This window comes from Aulonocara stuartgranti (genome assembly GCF_965226115.1).
Source record: "Aulonocara stuartgranti genome assembly, chromosome: 22".
Taxonomy (NCBI): domain Eukaryota; kingdom Metazoa; phylum Chordata; class Actinopteri; order Cichliformes; family Cichlidae; genus Aulonocara; species Aulonocara stuartgranti.
In genome coordinates this window covers 12662501-12675686 of record NC_138957.1, presented here as the reverse complement: position 1 = coordinate 12675686, position 13186 = coordinate 12662501, and the positions used below count along the sequence as shown (strand labels likewise).

General features: G+C 44.0%; 1 protein-coding gene across 1 annotated transcript in view; it reads right to left on the bottom strand.

Moving 5' to 3' along the window:
* Positions 1-849: 849 nt before the first annotated feature.
* The window catches only part of mfsd2ab (MFSD2 lysolipid transporter A, lysophospholipid b), a 14776-nt gene continuing 2439 nt past the window's right edge, over positions 850-13186 (bottom strand). Inside the window, exons 2-14 of the mRNA XM_082521658.1 lie at positions 12039-12161; positions 10989-11113; positions 7133-7256; positions 6733-6811; positions 6474-6649; positions 6270-6360; positions 5583-5701; positions 5275-5358; positions 3639-3722; positions 3390-3502; positions 3142-3285; positions 2709-2885; positions 850-2616 (exon numbers count right to left, since the gene is read on the bottom strand). Of these exons, the coding sequence (XP_082377784.1) occupies positions 2562-2616; positions 2709-2885; positions 3142-3285; positions 3390-3502; positions 3639-3722; positions 5275-5358; positions 5583-5701; positions 6270-6360; positions 6474-6649; positions 6733-6811; positions 7133-7256; positions 10989-11113; positions 12039-12161 (1494 nt within the window). The 3' untranslated portion in view covers positions 850-2561. The remainder of the gene's footprint in view (positions 2617-2708; positions 2886-3141; positions 3286-3389; positions 3503-3638; positions 3723-5274; positions 5359-5582; positions 5702-6269; positions 6361-6473; positions 6650-6732; positions 6812-7132; positions 7257-10988; positions 11114-12038; positions 12162-13186) is intronic.

Below are 13186 nucleotides of genomic sequence, written 5' to 3'. Positions count from 1 at the left end.
CAGCTGCCTCGGGCTTCTCTAATCCCATCCACCCAGCTCTGGTTATGTTTAGGCTTCGCACTGTGTTCATTCATTCGCCTGCTGACACACTAACACTTTTCATGGAGTTCATGGTGGGTTTTTTTCCCCCTTTTTGGTTAATAAATTAGTATAATTTTGACTGATGCTGCGCCTCTTCTGTTACCTGTTATTACTCATGACTTTTCTTCTCCAGTGGGTTCCACTATATATAATATGGGACTAATTTCTTGTGCAGAGTTGGTAAATGACTCCTTGACATATTTGACCTGCTGCTGAGCTGTGTAACCACTAGATGGTACTGCTGCATCGTGTCAATACAGCTGGGGTGACTGTTTGGACAGAACTAGGTATAATACTGAATTTTTGTATGAAGGTATTGCTATCAATTCCACTGTCTGGTCCTCATGTTTCCCAGACCTGAATCCTTGTGAGAACCTCTGTCACATCTTCTGTGTCTAGTCCCCACACTCTCCTAGAGCTCCCTGATGCTATAATCCATGTCTGGGAGGATATCCCCTAAAACACCATCCACCGTCTCATCAGTAGCATGCCGAGGTATTAGTGAGAGTGCATCAGGTCATTATTATTACCAGAGGCCCAAACCAGTGTTTGTGCTGGCTATAAACTTGCTTCAGCTCTACAAATCCTGGACCAGAAAGACCAAAATCCCCTCTGATCATAGAGGGAGACAACTGATCAGCAATGCATCTTGGAATCTCATCCATCCACATGGGATGTGTGGATGGAGAAGAAGTTCCTTATTTTTAATCCACACAAGGAGGAAGTAAAGACTACTGCCAATTTCTTTTTCCCCCCCAGTGCACAATGGACATTTATCAGTTAGTGTTTATTAACATATTTTTCCTCCATCACAGTATTTTTTTTCTTAAATAGCTACACCACAGTGTAGATGGGTTCATCCCACTTGCAGACACAAATATAACAAAGATATATACACAAGTATATACACATATGCACAGGAGGCGCCTGTGTGCCTTTGTCGGGATTAAAGCTTCACACATTTGGCTACAGCCTCACTCAAGAGTCAATAATAAAAAAAATAAAAAAAAAACAAAAAAAAAACAAAAACTACACAACAAATTAAAACAAGACAGCATTTACAGGATGTAGACTAAACCTGTAGTAATTGTAAGGATGTACGTTCTCTGTCCTCTTCAGCAGAGGGTAAAGAAAACGAGCATGAATGAAATAAACATTGGCAACTCAGTTGTCCGAATCAAATGCCAAAGATGTAACATTATGTATAACATATGACACTCAATGTACACATTTCCATATCGACAGACATGAAACATAATCCTCGTGATGACAGATTGACATGTGCTTCTCCAATAAAAACATATATACAGATAAACATAAACACCCATCGATAAGAGCTCCGCTTTCTATCTTCATCTTTTTTTTTTCCCCCCCCCCTTCTTCTTTCTCCAAAATGATGCGCTTCCCTTTTATAAAATGCATATGAAGCAAAGACCGCAAAGGAGGTTAAACCTGAATGCCCAGTTGGCAACAGCTTTACAGGCCTTAAATAGAGTTAAATAATCCAAGAAGCATGGCTTTCTAGAAAACATGAATTTGAAAAGGAAAAATGAAAACTAATAAATATTTAAATAATGATATCACTAAATTACAGGTGCCTGTAGTAACTTAAATTTAAAGCATTGAGAGAGAAAAGGTTTTTCCTGCCATCAGCAGCTGTCCTTATAAATAATGGAAATAATGTAGCTGCTGAATATACAGACATCAGTTATGTTTTTGAAAAATAACTGCTTTCACTCCTGTAGTGGTTTCAGTGTGACGGTGGAGTACTATTAGAAGCCCTTTAGAGCGCAGGTGTTCCTGTTTGGCCACAAGTTCAAACATCACCATTATTTATAACCTCTTATAAGAAAAGCCAGTGGGATGGGAATAAGATGAAACAGGCTGGCTGATTGGATTGTGTAAACTATGAAGTGAAAATGTAAAAATACAATTTCTATTTTAAAAAAACAAAACAAAAAAACCCCCCGACGTTTGCATCAGCTTTTTAAAACCCCGTAAACAGGGGAACAAATTAAGGTTGTACCGCTGTTCAAGTTCCTCGTGTCGAACGCTCACATCTCAGAGCCTCCTGAGGTCGCTCACGATCGACGTGCGTACATAGCACCATTAATACTAATGAAAACATGCTCTTAATGCTTTTCATAGTTCTTGTGTGATTTTTGACTCAGAGAAAGACCAACTAAACAAAGAAAATGAAAAGGATCTTTTCACAGTACATCTAAAAAATAAGGCTTTTTTTCCCCACGAAAAACAGAAACAGAGAAGTGTGCCAGGAAAATATCACAGATTCACAGATGGGAGGGTTGTCTTTAGAAAAGGCCTCAGGGTGGCTGAAACAATGACACTTGAGTGAATCAAGTACTTCTGGAACAGCAGCATTAGTGGACAAGGCAGTGATCCGACAGTCGCGGGTCTGTTGGTGCCGTCCGGTGCAAAAGTGCCATTCGTTCACCCCACTGGTCTGTCTGGAAAATGAGCTAGACCACGTTGGCTAGTTCTGCTGAGTCCGTTTCAGAGTCCGCCTCATTCTCCCTGTGAGACGAGAGACTTCGGTTGGAGGGTTGCCTCACACAGATGCAACACACACACAGAAGATGGTGAAGCGTTTGGGTCTGTGCACTTACCTCAGGTCCTGTAGGAGTTTGCGGTTAGCTTGCCTCTTCTCCTCATTGATCGGGTAAGAGTAAATTATGGACAGGCCAATCGCCATCAGAGCTATGGGTGCCGCCGAAACCAGTAATTTCAACGTCAAGTCCACTTCCTTAGGTTGAGAGCAGCCTCGGCTGATGTAACCCGCAAAGCTAAAAAGAAGAGAAATAAAATTATTAGCTTTTAGCGCAGCAGAGATATTGATGTGCAGGAAAAGTAACAAATTACTCATCAAATGAAAAACACTGCTGTGGTTGCTCATGTGATATGTACCCACATGCACTCTATAGCCTCACTGTAATCTAATGGAACGGAAAGGAACTCCTTGCTTTGATGTGGGATTTTAGGTGCTGAGAAATTCAACTAAACAAATCGCTGCAAATGCTTAAACTTGGTGCCAGTGCTTACTCTAAACTAAGAGTAGAGATGCCGAGAGAGACTCCAGAAGCAAACTTGGTGAAGAAGACATAGAAGGAATAGAAGAGCGCTTCGTGGCCGGTGAAGTCAGGATTTTGCACTTGGAAGTCGTCGACGACATCGGGCAGCATAGACCTGAACAAACAAAACGTGAGGCTTGGTCATTTATGTGCATTCCTGATAAGAAAAAACGTTTTTATCCATAAAGTCATCAAATACGAGCCAGCGGAGAGGCATACCAAGGTAGCAGGAAGGCGACAGCCACTCCAACGCCAGCAGCAAAGGAGCAGATGTAGGTGACAGCCAGGTTACTCTTCAGGGACACCACCAGGATCATGAAAGGAATCACAGCCTGGAAATGACAGCAGTGAGAGATTTAAATCCCAAAACAGGTCTCTTAATGATACTGCATCAGTTTTCCTATGAAAGAAAAATTCCCCTAAGTTTTATGGTTTGTTTATACTTTTAACAAGATTTCAGGGACTTACCAGTGTGCCAACGTAAACCGCTGTCTTCTTTCCAAAACGAGTCAGAAACCACTGCCAGAAGGGAATGGCCAGAGTAGCGGAGAGCTGAAAGAGGGGGGAAACAAAAAGCAAGTGTGGTTAACCAACTGTTTTACCAAAACTCAGAGAAGTTCCTGTAAGTTTCTCCAACGCCCCTCCGTATTCCAGGTCAATATCGGGAAAAACAACAACAAAAACCCTACTTTATCTGTGTTATATAAAAGAAGAGAAGCATGTTAGACATCTGATGCAGTCACAAAGCACTTCAGATATCATCTGACCTAAAGAGGACATGAAGAGGCGGGACAGCCCCCAGATCGTCGTGGGCTTTGACCTGCGCGTGTTTGACCAAGGCGGCGAGAACACCCAGCCATTGTGCACAGTGTTCTCGGTATTTCCCCACCTCTCCTTCTGAATGCCTTCGATAGGAAGTACATGAAGGACTCTTCATGTCCTTCCCGTCACCTCAGTCTCTCTGTGCAGTCATCTGTAGCTTTCAGACTCATTTCATGTAGTTTCACTTTAGTATACGAGCACACACTCTGTTTTAAAATGTATGCACTTGAAATTAGTCTTGCTGTTCTGCAAACACTTCTCTCAAACCTTTGCCCCCATGAGCCTCGCTGTTTTTTTCCTTAGAAATCAAATATCAACATCACGCATCAGCTTTCATCTTCTAAACCAACTTTGAAGAGAGTTTCACACAAACTGCCTTCACTGAAACTGAGCAGCACAACATTCTCATACAAACATCCTTAAGAACGACTGTACGTGCTGTGCATCCAAGCTGGATCTAACATGAACAGGCGCCACACAGGAGGCTTTTTCTGCCTTCCTCCTCTTCCCTCAGTTATTCATTACTTTTGACCTTTGCTGCTTTTGCTCCTTCGACTGACAGCCAGTGTGAGGTACATGTGCTTTTATAACGTGTGCCAATTTGATTTGGTTTATCTTATCGTTGCCATTATAAGATAATGAGATCACCTCACACATCATCAAGGATTACCATCTCTCAGTGCTGATTAAACAAAGTCATTTCAGTGACTGCACGTACTGGTTAATGGTCACTACCTTGGCTACATAATCCTGTCCGTGAAGTAAAGGCTCAAAGCATCTAATCTCTTCACCCTTGCTAACCTGCACTTTCTCACCCCATACCGTTGCGTGAGCTCAGCACATCTGTGGATTAATTAGCTTTAATACTCGTCGGGAAGTTTGCGTGACTCTTTGATATGAAAGCTTTTTGTTCCCCTTATACCACAGGTTTATATAAAAGAGACATGAAAGCAGAGGTGACTGTGGCTTCTTTACGGTCTGTGGGAACGGGGTGGCATTCGGGCCGAGTAGTCACACATCACTGAAACAGCCATGCAGGAGCCTTCCTTTCTGACCGAGTACAGAGTGGATTTTGTAATTGAAGACCATTTACCAGAGAAGGCTTTTGTCTGCATGCTGACGTTAATGGCTCATTTTGTTCCGCACAAACGGGCTGCTCTGGGTTTCACCTGCCAGGGGTGGCTGGAGTCATTTCTATGGGAACAGTGCACCTAGCTGTCTGTGTCTATGTGTTTGTCACAATAAACCACCTCCCGGTCACCTCCTCTGTGTCTCTACTCACCATGATGACCAGCAGAATATTCTGGAAGTCGTTCCTGAAACCCAGTGTGGCGCTGCAGAACAGGGCAAAGTTTCCCTCCAGGAGCTGCAGGATGAGACAGAGAGGTCACTCAGTGTATTGCTTGAACACACAAACACGCACACACATGCACATGGGGCCAAGAAAACTCTGGCTGGGAGCACAAACATGCGAGACACTAAACAGGCTGAAGTTAGTGACTGAAAAACGCAAACATGGAAAGTTATCCTGTATACAAATTCATTTACAGTAAAATATACAGAGTGTGTGTGGCTCTTTCATGTACGCACCATGAAACCTAGTGAGGTAAAGAGGAAGGCCATGACCAGTTTGGCATATGGTCCATACCCCATCACCAGCTTAATCCCCTGAAAGAAGGACATGGGCTCAGACCTGGGACGAGAAGACTCTGAAAAGAGAAAAGACACGAGGGAGTGAACCAAGATGCAGAATTCACTTTGAAACGTTCTGATGTCCCGTTTCTAGCTCAGTAGGTAGAGTGGTGGCCCCATGATCGGAAGGTCGGGGGTTCGATTCCCCTGAACAGCTACCCTGAGGTACCCCTGAGCAAGGTACCGTCCCTACACACTGCTCCCCGGGCGCCCAATGGCTGCCCACTGCTTCACTGAGTGAATGGGTTAAATGCAGAGAGGGATTTTCCCCACGGGGACCAATAAAGTACACTTTCTTCTTCTTCTTCTGAGCTTTTTTACTTTAAATGACACTTTTCATGTGCAGCTGCCTTTAAGCCTCACCCTGAAATAGCCAGACATCTTATTACGAGGTCATAAGGCTTTCACTTTGAGCAAACTTTGTGTGCTTCCTCAGCCCATAATCATGGAGCTGTAATCACACGAAGGAAGCGTACATGTGCGGCCCATCGGGAATCTGACATCAGTGATTTTGGCTTCGGATAAAATCTTAGTCTGTTAAAGGATCCAACAACAGAAGGATGGTTGATTCTGATAAACGCTCACCTTTTTGTTCTCTCACACCGAAGAACAGCACGACAGCACAGATGATATAAATCAAGCAGATCACACCCGACGCGATCATGTAGGCTGTTCTCTGCACAGGAGGAAGAAATGCGCAATGAGTATTCAGAAGATTTCACAAACCGCCGTCATCAGCTCGCATCTAATTAGACGAACTTGTTAATTAGCCAACTGATAAACGGTTACCGTGTGCTCCAGGGAGATGACAGGCTTAGACTCATTAAGTCCAGGGGACGCAGAGAAGTTGCTCGGCTCCGCCAGGATATCGGCGGGCCCCGGGATGCAGGGAGCGTTCGCCAAGCCGACGATCTGGCCCTGGATCGCCGTACCGAGCAGGGTGCCCAAAACCTCCACCGTCATCCCTGATGAGGAGACAAGGAGGCATCGTAAAGAGGCTCCAGGAGGTTTATCTAAGAGGACGGCGCTTTAACATGCCGATACTCACTGTAGGCAGTCGCAGAGTCTCTCTCTTTCTGCTCTGAGCTGATGAACATGGTGAGGGCTGAGTATGGCACATGGAAGCACTGCGGGAAATCACAAAGAGTATGAAGGTGAGAGAACAGCTTCAACAAATGATCGATACTTAGATACCACAAGCGCTGCACGAAGACAGGAAACTGTTTAAGTAATCCAAATATATCAGACTTATAAAGAAGTTGGGGTTAATCTTCCCATGAGGTGCTACATACTAATATTATATATACACGGAAGAAGGAAATACAGAGGGGAACATTCTTTCCCTCTGACATCACCAAAGACCACAGTTAGGCTGCAGGCCATACTCTGAGAACCCTACAATGAAAGGTTATAGTGAACATGTTTGTGCGTGCACATGTGGTACTCACAGTTTGGAGGCTCTGGAAGAGGCAATAGAAGAAGAGGTACCAGATGACTTTGCCATTCTCAAAGGGAGGAACGTACCATATGAGGAAGTAGGAAATCACAGCCAGAGGGGTTGACAGTACGATCCTGCAGATGAGATAAAGCAGGAGGAAGGGGGAGGGAGGGAGGGGAGTGGAACAGGAAAACATGACAACAGCAACAGCGTCAGTCGGTGTAAAACGTGATCTATTCAAAGTGTGGAACATCTCATTTTGTAAACAGTTTCCAGGCCTAAAAAGTCTCTCATTGCGTAACTACTCATGGCTTTTCTATTCTGCTCGTGCCAACACTTCTTCAGTGATTCTGCACTTTAGTTAACTGTCTCCTGATGAATATATTGTGTCTATGTACTTTACATGCAAGGAGGCTGAGCCTCAGATATGGCCTGATCTGAGGGTTACTAGAGGATGAATGACTTGGGGAATGCTGCTGAACGACATTAAAGGCACCTTTTGTTTTCATGAATTCACACAACATACAGGAACTTTAACTGAGCATAAAACCCCACAGAAGTGAAATTCTTTTGCACACTTCCCACCCTCCAGTCACCTCCTTCCTATGGCCAGACAGCTACAGTCCAATGAGATGTGAGATTTTGCCCTGCAGTTACGCCTCTGTGGATGCGTCACATTCCAAGAAATACACATGGAATATGACAGTTCGTGCCATCCTGCCAGGCCATTCACTGACAGGTCCTGTCTGAAAAGATCAGACAGCGAAATCATGCTCGAGTCAGAGTGGCCCAACAGCTAGAGCAGGCCTAACTTCTCTCCACAGTGCTCAGAAAGCTGAACAACTCGCTGCCAATCAATTCGAGCCCTTGCGAACAATTATCAACATAATCACGCACCGCAGCGAGAGTTTGAAAGAGAGAGAAGGTCCGGCGGAGCAACGTGCTGTCTGCTCTCTCGCCCATGTGATGTGATTAACTGTACCCTTGTTTGAACACCGTGTGGGAGTGTACAGAAAGGGTGGACAAGCTGGAACACATGATCCATCCACATGCAACAATGCGCTCAGGAATGCTTGCTCCTTTTTTTCCTCCTTTTTTAATACAGTAATCAACTCCAACCCATGAGATGAACACAAACGCAAGGAATGTCATCCACACAAGTCACCAGCAGAAACTGTGTTGCTTGGTTTGTTTGTTTTTTTAAGGCACGTGTTCACTGTCTGCAAGCCTAAGATAAGCTTCGCACCATCCTTGCAGAACTCCGGAGGCACACTGGGCCATACAAGCATTGACCTACATCACATTTAAACATCTTCTGAAACAGCCGTGCTGACAAGAGCGAGCGTTATCTACTTTGTCAGCGAATTAACTCAGCGAGTGGCAGCTTTAAGTCTATCAACAGTTTAGTAAGAGTGAAAAGCTATCTTAAGAGCTTCTGCGTGTGAGAGTGACACAGTTATCTCTCCATTTTCTCATTTTTGGCTTGGCGGCTGAAGCAATAATACATTTTTAAAATTCAGTTTTTGACTTTGTGCTTTCATAAGTCAGAAATCACGCCCCCCCCCCCCCCCCCAAAAAAAAAAAAAAAAAAATATCACTCTTTAGGTGAAAGTCTTCAAAACTGGCTCTTCATACTGTAGCCAACTGCAGAAGCTGACAGTGATATAAGATAAGCAACAGGAAGGCCTTCGGTCTGAAAATTCACTGCTAGAACTTGAACTCCAGTAACCTCCTGGATTCCTCAGTCACTCTTTAAAACGTAATACAGGCACTGAAAGCTGAGCAGCTATTGGCTAAAACTAGTGGTGTGTTGTGGGCAGGACCAATGAGAAGCTCGCTCAGCTCCGGTCACCCTCCCCCCACTGTGGCTTCCAAGCATTAAAGACAGAGCAGCTCTGACTGCATCTGCAGCTTCCTGCCTGCTCTCTGCACATGTGTCTGAAATGAACTGAGCCATAATATAACCAAAAATGCCAAACCCACCCCCGCTACAACCAAAAGCCCACGCCCCATTTCTGACGAGAAGTGGAGGATGCACTTTATCCCCCCCCCCTTCCTCTGTGACCCACTTTTGAGATTCAAACATCAGCATCTCAGCAGTAATTACAGTAACGAGATAAAATCCATCACCCTCTTGCACATTCGCTTCTCAGTCAAAATTTTTTGACAAAGAAATAACTCTTAATATAATTTTTACATCATCGAGTTCAGCGCTCCTTTATGGGAACTCCCATTAACGATTTCATCACTGGTGAGGAACATTTCTATCACCGTCAGCTCTGCGAACCTCAGTCTCGCCATTATGACATTTCTTCTGCATTAGTCATGCAGGTCTACTTGCGACATACACACCCACATAGGCTGCAAGATTAAAGCTAAAAATCACAGCCACAAATACTTAGATTATTTACCACAAACTTTCTTTGAATGAGCTCTAAAACCACGGCCGTTTAACTAGAATTAATTTGAGCATCAGCAAGAAACTGTCTTTCTAAAACATTACATGACCTTTACCTCCTCTAGAAGATATTGTTTCTACAGAGCCAAGTTGAACTACGCGGTGACAAAAGTAGCTGCGCTCTACTTGTAACAAGCTAAAATTCGAGCTGTATAGGAATTATTGCAAAAAGGAATTTTATCTTGATTATCTGCTTTCATAGCCTTTTGCAACCATTTACCAAGAGGTTGCATTAACACAGGGAAAGACAGTAGTGGGCAGGCAGGGGACCCTCTCCTCCCACTCGTGCCACTTCCTACCCAACGCTCATTTCCTAACCAGCTTGGGAAATTATATGTTTAATCAAGGAGGCAAGGGAGTAAATACACAGGTGCAGCACACACCCCACACCTCCTCGTGGTGGTTATTAAAGAGATGCCTTTGCTCTTTTGTTGTTCTTGACATATCCTCTCTCTCTGATACCTTTTACCTCCGGTGGCTTATTTCTACCCTCGTCACACTACAGAGTACTGCATGTACTGAAGGGACAGTGGCTCTAAAACGTCTTCTGTGCTGACAGCTCTATAACTAGCATCTGCTGACACCCCAGTAGTCTCTTACATCAGCGGAATTATATCAATTACATCTCCGTTGACACAGACCACAGGTGTGCAACGGTGTGGGGAATAGGGGTTTAAAAGTCATTAGACTTTAGAGCTGATAAGACTGTGCAAGATGCCCATAGACAGAACAATGTGGTGGTGGGGGGTGGGTGGGTGGGTCAAATCTGAAAAGAAAAGCGATCAGTAAGCCTTTTCAGGCATGCTTTACAGCCCTCCTACACACAGACAAGCTGAATTCAAACCTTAATACAAGATGGGTTTTCATATTATTCTCTGTATATTTAAGGTTTTATGTCAAATAACCACACAAAGAAGACTTCCAAAGAGTCTTTGTGCGCTTCCTGTAATGCGCTGGAGTTGTATTTGTCACCAAAAACTACAATGTGGGTTAGGTGCAAGAGTATCTCCTGAAGCAACTTCCTGTTTTTGTTTAACTTAAAAAAGAAAATGGCTTGACATCTTTAGGGGGTTTATAGTTCAAACAGTAGCAGTTAATGTGGTCCACTTCACCTAAAGACAGTTCTCAGTATGCTATTCTAAATAGCAAGAGGTGAATGAGAGACGGGGGAAGGAGAGTTTGAATGGACACATCCGCACATGCTGGCAATGAGGAAGTAGTACTGCAGCAATAGCATGATGCTCCAACAGCAAATACGCAACAAGTGTTTGAACTGCTTAACCTGGCTTTATCAGTAAGGTAAAGGAAACAGTTTGTCAGAGACCTCACTAAGGAAGTATATTTGTTATGCACATCAAATCAAATGGACTGTGTAGCACCACGAAACTAGGAGGGAGTAAAAGCTCACCAGGGCAGCATGCGTCCAAAACGCGTCCACGGGCTTCGAGAGACCAGGAAGCCCACTGTGGGGTCCGTTACGGCGTCCCAAGCTCGCCCAACAAACAAGATGATGGAAGCATAGAAGGGATCGATCTGTAAAAGCACAAGAAAAAGATTAGAGATGTCGACACGTGGCTGTTATACACATGTATCAGCTCAGATAAATGAGCACAGGTTATGTGGTCGTATAGCTAAACAGTAGCAGTGAAGCTGTAAAAATGGGCATTACACTTCGCATTACAGTGGGAAAGGTTTAGTCACTATCTTTTATTAAAGGCAGCAGTGAGAGAGTAACTCTTAACACATATTAGTTGCCAGCTGGCTGTTAACAGAGGGGACAAACTCGGACAGGGTGATGAATGTGTGACTTCTAAATGTACAATCTGTACCACGCTGTGTCACCCCATAGACTGTTAATTAATAGCCATGGAAGGCGAACAAGACCGAACCCTGGGAAGCCTTTGACTATCACTGCCATCATGGCCATGACCATCAGATTACTGTCAGAGCTCATTAATGCGAGCTCCCCCCCTTTAAATTGTGCCACCACTGTACCCCTCCCAAAGCTTTTCAGAACAAGCTCCTGTAAGCCTCTTAATACACTGGAGCCCCATCATCGAGCCAATAATAGCAACAAGGCAGAAACTTTTTCCACAACTTTGCTCTGATCTGTGTAAAGTCCTGTATGAGGGCTTATAAGAGCAGGGCTTTAAGACTCAGCATTACTACATTACAGAGAACAGACTGCACACTTTGCTCTCAATCCCATTTAACCTTGTGAAGTCTAACCTTACTCCTATCCCTTAATGTTTTGGACACATAGGGTTAGGCTTTCTTATTGGAAAATTTAATAGTATTTAATGAGTGTTAAATTGAACATATATGTATTTTTTTTTTCCCCTAACCGTCAAAATTGACATATTTTGAAAGCACAGGTTCAGGTTACTTATCACTGATGGTGAAGCCAGGTGGCTTCATTTATCTCTTTGGAGTTTGGAAACAATTTCAACCTCCTCACCTGTGCTACGTCCAGTAGATAGATCTGCAAAAAGAAGCCCAGGGCGCATCCTGTGATCTGGTACGGAGCTCCCCCGATGGCATAGCATATCTTGTTGCAGACTGATAACCTGTTCTGCTCATGCTGCAAGTAGGCAATAAAAAGAACAGAAACACAGATTTAGAACGTGCTCAAATACATTGATCGTAAAAACAAAAGTAGGATAAGAACATTTTGTTCAACAGGCACACCTTAGAGCAGGCCTGAGACCTGCTCGTCATCTGGGAGGATCTCGCTTGACAAGAGGCAATAAACGGCTTCAATGATAGCAAACTTTTGAGGAAACTGCCCTTGGGTATTTGCAGCTGTCTGCAAACGTTTTTGGACTTCAGCGGGGCCAAGTTTTTGTAATTATAGGAGAGGTCACTTCCCCGGAGTGGCCAGCAGCAGCTTAAGCCTTACACAGCCACTGCAACACACCTACAAACAATTACACTCCCCCTGTCCCCAGAAGACAAAAAAAGAAAGAAAAAAAAAAAAAAAAAGGAAGCAGATTATAAATCGGCAACTTTCTCAATTTCTGTCTGAGGACTTAATCTGCAGACTTGCTTCTTTCTCACCAGTCCCATTAAACAATAAAACATTTTTTCCGAGCCTCACGAGGAACGTGGCCTAAATTCTTAATCGCCAGAGGGTCTTAAGAGCTCGTGAGTTCTGCTGGCAAAAAGCTAACCACAGTGTAGTGTATTTGGAAGGTGTCGGGGACAGCCGCCAGGGAAACAAGAAACCCTTGGTTCGGTAACAAGCGCTTATTCTTCAAGAGTTTCTCCGCTGAACATGTAATCATTTCCTCAACAGACAGACTCCAAACAGATCTCCTAATGGCAACACAAATCCACGATTGGTGTGAGCGTCTGACTACACCATTGTGTCACTCACCCCAAAAGCCAGGGCGACAGCACCTTGGCATCAATTTGAGATGGCTTAATTCCTCAGTGGATGACTGCCACTGTTTGACCAGAGCTTTGACCACTGCTGCCCAAAGAGAGGCGAACACACACCCTTATCCCCGACCAATCAAAAGTTTGAGTTTTCTGCTGCTTAGTCTGACCCCTCTCTCTTTATTTATTTATTTTTTTTAAAGGGGGGGGGTTAATCTCTGGTGCTGA